Source organism: Arachis ipaensis, chromosome B05 (genome assembly GCF_000816755.2).
Source record: "Arachis ipaensis cultivar K30076 chromosome B05, Araip1.1, whole genome shotgun sequence".
Classification (NCBI taxonomy): Eukaryota; Viridiplantae; Streptophyta; class Magnoliopsida; order Fabales; family Fabaceae; genus Arachis; species Arachis ipaensis.
In genome coordinates this window covers 143,548,564-143,558,471 of record NC_029789.2, presented here as the reverse complement: position 1 = coordinate 143,558,471, position 9,908 = coordinate 143,548,564, and the positions used below count along the sequence as shown (strand labels likewise).

The 9,908-nt window shown below is 31.5% G+C and overlaps 1 protein-coding gene and 1 long non-coding RNA gene across 2 annotated transcripts in view; one reads left to right on the top strand and one right to left on the bottom strand.

Annotated features, from left to right (window-relative positions):
* On the top strand, positions 1,251-2,097 carry LOC110262647. Its single transcript, XR_002347542.1, has 2 exons — positions 1,251-1,520; positions 1,709-2,097. It is a non-coding gene; the product is annotated as an uncharacterized LOC110262647 (long non-coding RNA).
* The window catches only part of LOC107641414 (beta-glucosidase 12-like), a 7,519-nt gene continuing 795 nt past the window's right edge, over positions 3,185-9,908 (bottom strand). The window contains exons 3-13 of the mRNA XM_016344907.2: positions 6,122-6,180; positions 5,950-6,025; positions 5,756-5,833; positions 5,556-5,643; positions 5,009-5,264; positions 4,781-4,896; positions 4,229-4,446; positions 4,018-4,049; positions 3,847-3,949; positions 3,635-3,743; positions 3,185-3,541 (exon numbers count right to left, since the gene is read on the bottom strand). Of these exons, the coding sequence (XP_016200393.1) occupies positions 3,346-3,541; positions 3,635-3,743; positions 3,847-3,949; positions 4,018-4,049; positions 4,229-4,446; positions 4,781-4,896; positions 5,009-5,264; positions 5,556-5,643; positions 5,756-5,833; positions 5,950-6,025; positions 6,122-6,180 (1,331 nt within the window). The 3' untranslated portion in view covers positions 3,185-3,345. The remainder of the gene's footprint in view (positions 3,542-3,634; positions 3,744-3,846; positions 3,950-4,017; positions 4,050-4,228; positions 4,447-4,780; positions 4,897-5,008; positions 5,265-5,555; positions 5,644-5,755; positions 5,834-5,949; positions 6,026-6,121; positions 6,181-9,908) is intronic.

The following is a 9,908-nucleotide window of genomic DNA, read 5'->3' as shown; positions in this document are numbered from 1 at the left end:
TCTTTTCTAAGTATTTAATTTAAATCTGTAAAATTACTTTGTTGCTTTATACAATACGTATTAAAGCCCGTTTGGAAAACATTAGAAACTACATTATTTTCTTTTATTTTTATTTTTTTTATTTTTAAATTATGAAAAGTCATAGTATGCGTGTTTGGCATTATTTAAAAAAAAAGTTTTAACTTTTTGAAAAGTTAATTAACAGTTTTTTGAAGAAGTAAAAATATAAGACTTTTTCTTCTTGATAAGTCATTCTATCATCTCTGTAAAAATATTGTCTGCTTCTGTTGAAAATCCTAGTCTTCCATCACTATTTTCACATAAAGTTCTATCTGTTAGAAGTACTGGCATTTCACCATCATTTTCACACAATATTCCATTTGCTGAAAGTATTGGTCCTCCACCATCATTTTTACGTAATGATTCATCTGCTTAAATTATTGACCCTCCACTACCATTTTAAAACAATATTCCATCTGAATCACCTACTGCATATATTCCTTTCAGATATTTTTTTATTTTATTTTTTTTCATATGTGATTTTATTTTTATATAGGTTGCTATTATTTTTATAGTTAGTTATAACAAGTCTTGACCTCAATAAAGGAGGAGGCTAATAAGAGTAAAAATAAAAAAATAAAAACAGAAACGAAATATATATTGACACACATTTTATATTTATTTTTTATTTTCACATACCATATCATACACAATAAAACAGCAAATACTAACTACACAATAATTTTTTTTGGTATTGCCATCAAAATTATTGTGAATTAAAATTTTATTACTATTCACCACATACAAGAACACCATTATGGGTGAAAGTGAAGTAGAAGAACTAATTTCTAATGATATTATGTGGCAAGAACTAATTGTCTAAAAAATAGAACTAATAAGAGAGCAAATAAAAAATCAATTGTCTAAACGATTGTAATCTTAGTGATTAGGTTATGTAAAATCAATATTTAATATTGAAAAATATTCGTTATCATGGTTATTTTAATTTCCATCTTTTTGTGTAAAAAAATTATATTTTTTGAGTTATTTATTCAAACACTACAACTTTAAAATAAGTACTTCTATAACAAAAAATTCAAACACAAAATAATTCATCTATAAAATACTATTAATAAAAGTGTTTACACTTTAAATTCTTTTTTCAAAAGAACTTATTTAAATTATTTATCAAAAGCTTAATATATTTGTTTTGTAACTTTATTTACAAGAACGGCTATTTACCGAAGAGAGAATACACTCCGAATTGAGTAAGTGCCAAGCAAAATAGGTGAAAGATGAATCGCCCCAGAGAGTGAAAACCCGGTCTAATAGCTAGCCCAACTTCCTTGTATCTGAAAACGATGACAGGATGTTAGGGGAGACTTTTTGGATAATTGACTTCCACACTCATCATTGGCTCTTTCCAAAACTCACTGTTATTCACTCATTCAACCTTTCTCTTCTTCTCTGTGGTTCACATTCTTGATCAAGTTCTATCACCTCAATTTACACACAATAAGGTTGTCCTTCATTGCAAAATTATAATACCATCTTTGAATATTGGATTTATTTAGCCTCTTAATCTGTGATTTTAAATTGAAGTATTGAGTATGTTGGAAAACTATGTTCTTTTATAAAATATTCAGTGAATTATTTTTTAAATTTTCTTTTAGTTAATGTATAGTTTGACGTTGTACTGTGTTTGTAGGCAAAACATGCTGGTTCGTTGGGTTCCACCGTCTGAAGGAGCCATCAAACTCAATGTGGATGGAAGTTCAAGAGGAAACCCAAGAAGAGCGGGATGTGGCGGCTTGCTCAGAGATCAAAATGGCAACTGTATTGCCGGATTTGTTAGCTATATTGGCTTTGCCGGCAGTGTTGAAGCCGAACTAATAGCTATTCGGCATGGTTTGCGGTTGGCATGGCAGTAAAGGTGGAATGTGAAAATGATTGCATAGTGGCTCACTACTGGCTCTGAATATTATTCATGACAATGCCGAAGACTTTCCAGAATTCGCACACATTGTTGAAGAAATTCATCCGTTCATGCTTCTTGAGTGGGACGTCACTATCTATCATATCATGAGGGAAGGAAATTCGTGTGCTGATTTTTTTTTGGCAAAGATGGGTTCTTCTTCAAATTCTACGTTTTCTCTTATGATTAACCCTCCGTCGGAACTCACTAACCTTCTTCTTGCCGACTCCAAGGGTGTTCTTTATTCTAAAGCTTAGTTATATGAGGTTATAAAAGTTGTTGAACTTTTTTTTATTCCATAAATTATACATGGTTGATATACTCTTTTTCCTGTATTGGATTTTTTCCCAATCTCCAAGATTTGGTCCATAGGGGTTTTTTAAGGAGGCATAACCTGCATAGGCCGAGTATCCATGTAGTCTATACCAATCTCAGTGAAACAATGTACTATTCAAATGTATCATATTCAACTTCAATCAAATTACAAAATTTCTGATAAAAAAATTGAATTTTATATTAATTATTGATAATTGTTAAATTATGTTCTCACACACCAATATAATATTTATTGATATATTGATTAAATCATACAAATAAATGCATAGATCATATATTAATTTTAAACAAGATGCCTAGATCCTCCAATTCAGAGTTGACAAAGTTCCTACTATTATATTACTTTGAAGAAGCAGAAGGAAAAACCTTGCTGCTGCTATATGTATGGATCGGAAGTCATTACTAAATGCTGGCTCAGTTCCTGGAAATTTCAGCGCAGTATGGAAAAATTGAACTTGAAACAAGTGATGATGTTGTGTATGTGCTTCTCAGGAATATGCATTGTGCAACCAAAAAAAAAAGATGTGGAAGAAGGGTCAGCTATAAAAAAGTTGACTAGGAAAATGAGTGTCAGGAAAAAGGCCTTAGTAATAGTTGGGTTGTGAATCCTGATTTGTGATTTGTGAATTGTGTTCTGAGTGTGAAATTTTCTGAATGGTGATATGGACAAGTGCATAACAAGATTCTATAGTTCTTTTTTCAACAGGTTTATTTCTTAGAAATACATCGAAATCAAAGCACAACCAAAAGAAGCAACACAACATTTGGTATTACAAACCCTGCTTACAATATTGGCATGATAACCATTACTCACAATAATCATAGTGGATATAAAAAATGATATTCATACACCAAAATCAGCCACTAAAATCAGCCACCAATGTATTTGTGTATAAATACATGTGTGGTTTAATTTATTTTTATGGTATATATTCCAACATGTATTTTACACTTTACTTGACTTTCGTGTACACGTAGTATAGTTGAGTTGATATTTATCTAAAACACACATTATAAATGAATTGTTCAAGTTCTTAGCGCGAATCACCATGTGTAGGTACTTCACGTCGTAGTAAATTCTTAAACCAAAGAGCTGACTGTTTTGGATGTCTTTTCAGGCCATTTTTGAAATCAGTAAAGTAGATTCCAAACCTCACAGTGTAGCCAGCATCCCATTCAAAGTCGTCAATAAATGACCATGCAAAATATCCTTTTACATTTACACCTTCCCTGAAATATGCAAAACCAACAAAATTAGGAACACACTAAACATGTTTACAATTTATTCAGCAAAAACAGTTTATCTGATATGATAGCACATACTTGATTGCAGTTTGAATATATTGTAGGTGACTATAATAGTAATCAATTCTTGTTTGGTCTGCAAGGGCTTCCTCAAGTGCAAGTGTTGGATCATTGAGTTCATCTATGCCTACATAATTAACACATTGTTTTCCATAAACATAAGGAAACAAATACTGTGTTAAAACTAAATGTGAACCAATAAAGAATCTTTTAATTTGTGTGTATATTACCATTTTCAGTGATGTAGATCAACGGATTGTCGTAATTTGATTTGAAATAGAACAAAAGGTCGTGAATTCCTTTTGGATAAACTGACAACCAGTCTGAAGCACCCTGCAAATGTAGAGGCTAAGGTAACTGAATTTCAAGAATTGATATGCTGCTGCAAATCCATATATTACCTTTGGACCAATAGGTATTCCATCACACTCATCTGTCACATTAAAATGCATCTTGTATCAATAAACTAGAAAATAAAATATCTTGGGTAGTATGTGCTAGAGAGAACAACAGCATCATTCTTGGGTAGTATCATTAACCTAAGATATGATAATTCTTCATTATGTATTAAAATCTATCCCATTAGTACTATCCACACAAACATGTTCTTACTTGTAAGAGTAACTAGAGAATCTGTAAGATAGCTAGGCTTCGCTTTACTTAGTTCTGGTGCATGAGCAGCATAAAAGGAGGTGTAGTAGTTTAATCCAATAAAATCAAAGGACCCTCTTAAAATCCCTGATTGATATAAAGAGAACTTTGGCAACCTATTTCCCACCAGAAGCTGCATTGAACTTGGGTAGTCTCCTTTTGTTATTGGCTCCATAAACCTGAAATTTCATTATTTGAATCAGCTCTCATGTGACAGTGAATTCATATGACAAAATAAGCTACAGCAGCATATAATTGACAGTGAATTCAAATGACAAAAATTCTTGTGTTCTTGCTTTTATTCTAATTAACTAACTATATGTCATGTTAGTCTTCATTTTCTTCATCACCTAATTTTATATTACATCTTTATTTTTTTTAACCATGAAGTTCATCGGACGTTTAACCAACAGATTAGAGCAAGAAACATAAGAATTTCTCAGTAGCAAGATCCTGTAGTAAAATTCACTAATGAGTCTTTTTTTTTTTTTTTTCTCATTTAAGAATTTATACCATCCAAGCATGAAATCAAGGGATCTCTGTGCAGCATGATGATCCAATTCTGTATCATGTAATGGCACCATCCAGAAACAAAGCAGTGCTATTCCTATTAAGCCCTTCTGAGATGCCTATGTACACAAAGGAAAGTAAAGTTTTGCTTCCAATATTACTCTAAACTAGTTCATAGAGCTCCATTCATTTTGTCAATTGAAAGTTTCTTATAAAAATGTGTAACAAAACCTGATACTTAGTCTTGTAGATGTTAACAGTAGCTGCATGAGCTAGTAGCAGATGGTGTGTCACCATATAGGGCTCAGTGCCTGAATCTCCACCGGTGCAGCTAAGGTTCTGCCAGGCTGAACATCTTCCTGGTGCAAACTTTCCTGTTGCATAGGCTTCATAGCTGAAGGACCACGGCTCATTGATCGTAATCCAATGCTTCACTCTATCACCAAACTGCTTAAAGCAAACCTCAGCATAGTCCTGGAAATCATTCCTACAGTAAAGAGGGAGATTAATGTTCAAGAAATGTTGACTAATACTTTGTCTATTAGGAATTAAGGGATGTAAATTACACTATCTTAGGGCTTAAAAAGCCACCATATTCCTGTTTTCCTGTTTTCTTCTTGGGTATTTTTTGTTTCCAAAATTTTGTAAAGAAAAAACAGAAAACATGAGATGAAACAAGCCTAAAAACAGAAAATGAAAACACAAACCAAACACACTTAATGTTCAAGACATGTTGACTAATACTTTGACTAATTAGGAATTAGGAGATGTAAATTACACTATCTCAGGGCTTAAAAAGCCTCCATATTCATCTTCTAAAGCCTGAGGAAGGTCCCAATGAAAAATTGTCACAAAGGGTTGAATATCTGCATTGAGTTACCAAGAAAGAAAGATGTTATGCTTAAATTACTCATAAGAGAAACAGAAACTAATTACTAATATCTTAGCTTTGCAACATATTTGATTAATGATGATGACCTTTGGCTAGCAGCTCATTGATGAGGTTATTATAATAATTTACTCCTTCCTTGTTAACACCTCCATTAAGTCTTCCCTCTGAAATTACTCAAATTAGCCAATGCATAAGTTTTAGTTAGCTTTGATAACAAATTTTATTGAAATGATTTAAAAGAGTGCAAAATTGGAAGTTTCTCTAGTGTCATGTTTCTTACTTGGGAGTATTCTGGACCAAGAGATTGAGAATCTATAAGCATCCATGTTCATATCCTTCAAGGCCTCAACATCTTCCTGCATAATCAATACTTTCTTCAGAAGAATCACAATTATGCTTGCTTAATATCTCTGTTCAGTTATTACAGTGTAATAATGTTTGTGTTACAGCACCTTATAATGATGATATTCATCAGCAGCTACATCTCCATTACTTCCGTCTTGTATCTTACCTGTCATGAATCAAGCATAATGTAGTCATTTATAACTTACCATATGAAAAAATGGAATTCATAACACCCCAATTTTAATTGACCTTTTCATATAAAGGAAAAACAAAACACTTTTTTAATTAAATTTGTCCACAATTTTTAGAAAACAATTTTTCCTTTTGAACTTTTAAAGTAGAAAATGGAACTCAACCGACACCACTGTTATCAAGTGGTAGATAAGTTACTTCCCTCCCAAGTTGTCTCGATCTCGAGCAAATCATAACAGCAAAATTACGAATAAAAATAGATTCAATAAAATGCTACATCCAAGTAATTTAACCAATCAAGTCCAACCAAGTTTTTAGTGTCGTCATCATTGTTGTTGTTATTGTCTTCTTCTAATATATATAGTCGTTATTGTTATCGTCATTATTGTTATTGTTATCATTGAATTTTTGTTATATTGATGACATTGTCTGATACAAAATTGATTTGGATGTGTTTTGTTCAAAATTGACTTGGGTATGTGCTTGTTTTGAAATGAGTTTGTTTGTGTATCGTCATTGTTAAGTAATTTTGGAATTTAATTTTCGGTTCATCCTGAATGTAATTTTGGTTCATTTTTGAGTGAATGTATGATCATTCAATTTTGTTTGTGCACTTGTTTTTTAACGCAATCATTAAGTAATTTCGGTTTATTCTAGATTTAAATAAGGTGTACTTGGTCTGAATTTGTTTTAAAACAAGTTTGTTTGTGTATCGTCATCGTTAAGTTATTTTGGTTCATTTGAAATTTAATTTTCGGTTCATTCTAAATGTAATTTTGGTTCATTTTTGAGTGAATTAAGGTGTATTTGGTCTCGTTGTTATGCACAATTCAAAACTCTTCCTCCTCACATCCTTTCTTGAGAGAAATAAAACCAAGAAAAATAATAATCAAACAAAAAAAAGAAACAAGAATAAAAAAGCTCTTCAAAATTTCTCATCATATTCTTTGTCTTCTTGTCTTGTTCATCTTCTCCTTTTGTTTTTTCTTCTCATAATTCTTCTTGTTTTACCCTCTTAACAATAATAAAAGTATGAAAAAATCAAACAAAGAAGAAGAAATATATAATGCTGCAAAATTACTTGATCGATTTGGATGTATTTTTGTTCATGATTTAATTTTGTTTATGTGCTTGTTTTCGAACGCAATCATTAAGTAATTTCGGTTCATTCTAAGTTTAAATAAGGTACACTTGGTCTGTACTTATTTTGAAATGAGTTTGTTTGTATATCATCATCATTAAATAATTTCAGTTCGTTCGGAATTTAATTTTCGGTTCATTTTGGATATAATTTCGATTCATTTCTAAGTGAATTTCTGATCATTCAATTTTGTTTGTGTGCTTATTTTCGAACGCAATCATTAAGTAATTTTAGTTTATTCTAAATTTAAATAAGGTGCACTTGGTCTGTACTTGTTTTGAAATGAGTTTGTTTGTGTATCGTCATCATTAAGCAAGTTCGATTTATTCAAAATTTAATTTTCAGTTCTTTCTAGATGTAACTTCAGTTCATTTTTGAGTGAATTAAGGTGCATTTGGTCTCGTTGTTTTACACAATTCAAAACTCTTTCTCTTCATCTTCTACTACTTTTTCATTATCTTCTTATGTCATTTTGTTATAATTATTATTGTTACACTCTCTTGAGAGGAATAAAACAAAAAAAAAAAGAGAAAAAAAATTAAAAAAGAAAAAGAAGAAACAATAATGTTGCAAAATTATCAAGGAGAGGAGGAGGAAAAGAAAAACAAATGCACCAACAACAGCAGCAATAAAAAAATGACAATGAGGAGAAAACACGCGAAAAAGAAGGAGCGCGAAGAAGAAGGAGGAGGAGGAGGAACGTGAAAAAAAAAAGAAGAAGACGACGACGACGATAACGTAAAGTTTGCGCATATAATTACGTTCTTTTAATGAGTGATTTTTGTTAATATTGAGTCTAACTTTGTTGAGTTACGAAATTAACTAATTTCAATTGATGATGACAAAGATTATTTTATTGGATTAACTACTCAATTAAGTTTGATTGCATTTGATTAAGTGATGCAGGCCAAAATTCAATGATACAGCAGCCCAAATGAATGGAACATAGGATCAGAAGCTCTCAAAAAGTGTTGAAAAAACTTACAAGCACAACCCAAATATGGTAAAACAAAAGAAATCACTTGGGTTGAATAAAAAGAAGCAAACCTAAGCCCAAATTGCTCACTCAAGATGATCCCTCCATGGTGGTACCCTCCAGAGCCAACGTTCACTTCTTTCTTTCAGTCAGATTCAGAGAAGAGAGAGAAAGCTTCGTTCCTTGCTCATTACATCATAGAAAAAAGAAAGAGAAAGCTTAATCCAAAAGGCAAAGGTCTAATCACCCAAATCAATCTAATTCTAGCTAAGTCAAAAGCTAAAGGTGATTTATTTCCATTTGCATGCAATTTACTTTCTTCACTCCTTTTTCAACTCTCTGCTACTTTATTTTGGGATAAATGGAGAAAGTAATTTCTGATAATCACTTATGTGAATCAAAGGCCAAAATTGTTTATTGGGGACAAAGTTGTAGCTTGAGGGTTTAGATCTGGGTTTATCATTGACCAACTTTTATCTTTATTGTTCTGAGACATTCGATCAAGTAAAAAGGATATGTTCCAATATTCCTAATTTAAGGATTAATGGAAGTTGGTGAAAGGCTAAGTTGGCAGCACACAACTCGAAGAGTTGACTCTGAGGAGAGCAACTCAGCAACTAGGAAAGAGATACAAAAAAAAGATTTTCAATTTTTGAAGACAAGGAAAAAGGATCAGAGTCTGAATTTCATTGAGAGCTTCCTGAAAATGTTCAACATTTTAGACAGTGCTATCAAAATAATGAAGCATTTCGCCAAGATGAAGAACTTGATTAGTGTTTGCTCAACCCGGTTCAACCTGTAGCAACAGAGGTTGTTGAAGCATCAATCTCCTTCATGTTTTACAGATTGTGATTTCACTTTTAATGTATATCTTTTTGTAATTTCTTGAGTGATAAAAGGCTGAAAGTGAGAAATAAAAAAAAAAAACCTATGAGTAATAAAATGCTGAGTGATACACTTGAAAGAAAAATCTAGAATGATTTCAGATTTGAGATTTCTTTAGTTTGTTTCTATTGTCTTGTATTCACTATTCAGTACCTGTGAGGTACCCTTTTTTTAGTTGGGTTAGAACTAAGAATAAATAGTTAGATATTAGCATAACCAAGACAAGTTAGGTTAGAATTTGAGAGAAAAAGGATTGTATCAATTCTTTGGAATTGGTGTATGTAATACTTTAACTATCGTGAAAATTTTAGCACTGTTGTGTTGGAGACTGGATGTAGGTTGCATTGCATAAGGCAACTGAACCAGAATACATGATGGTGTCAGCTTCTCTCTTCCCTTATCTGTTCTGTTTTTTTAAATTTATGAGACAAAACCAAATTGTCTCATAAATATTTCGCTGCTGAGTTCAAACAAATTTATATTTAAAGGTTGAACTTAAAGCGTTATTTCATTAAAGTAAAAGAAGGCCATAAATTTAACCCCTCTTCTCTAAACCTTTTACAACCTTCAAACTTAAATGACAATAATACTTAAATATATAACATATCTAAAATAGATTAAGTCTTGGCGCCTCAATAGATTCAAACTCAACCTATTTTAAAAATTTAAATTTGTTAATAAATCATACTTAAGTTCACAA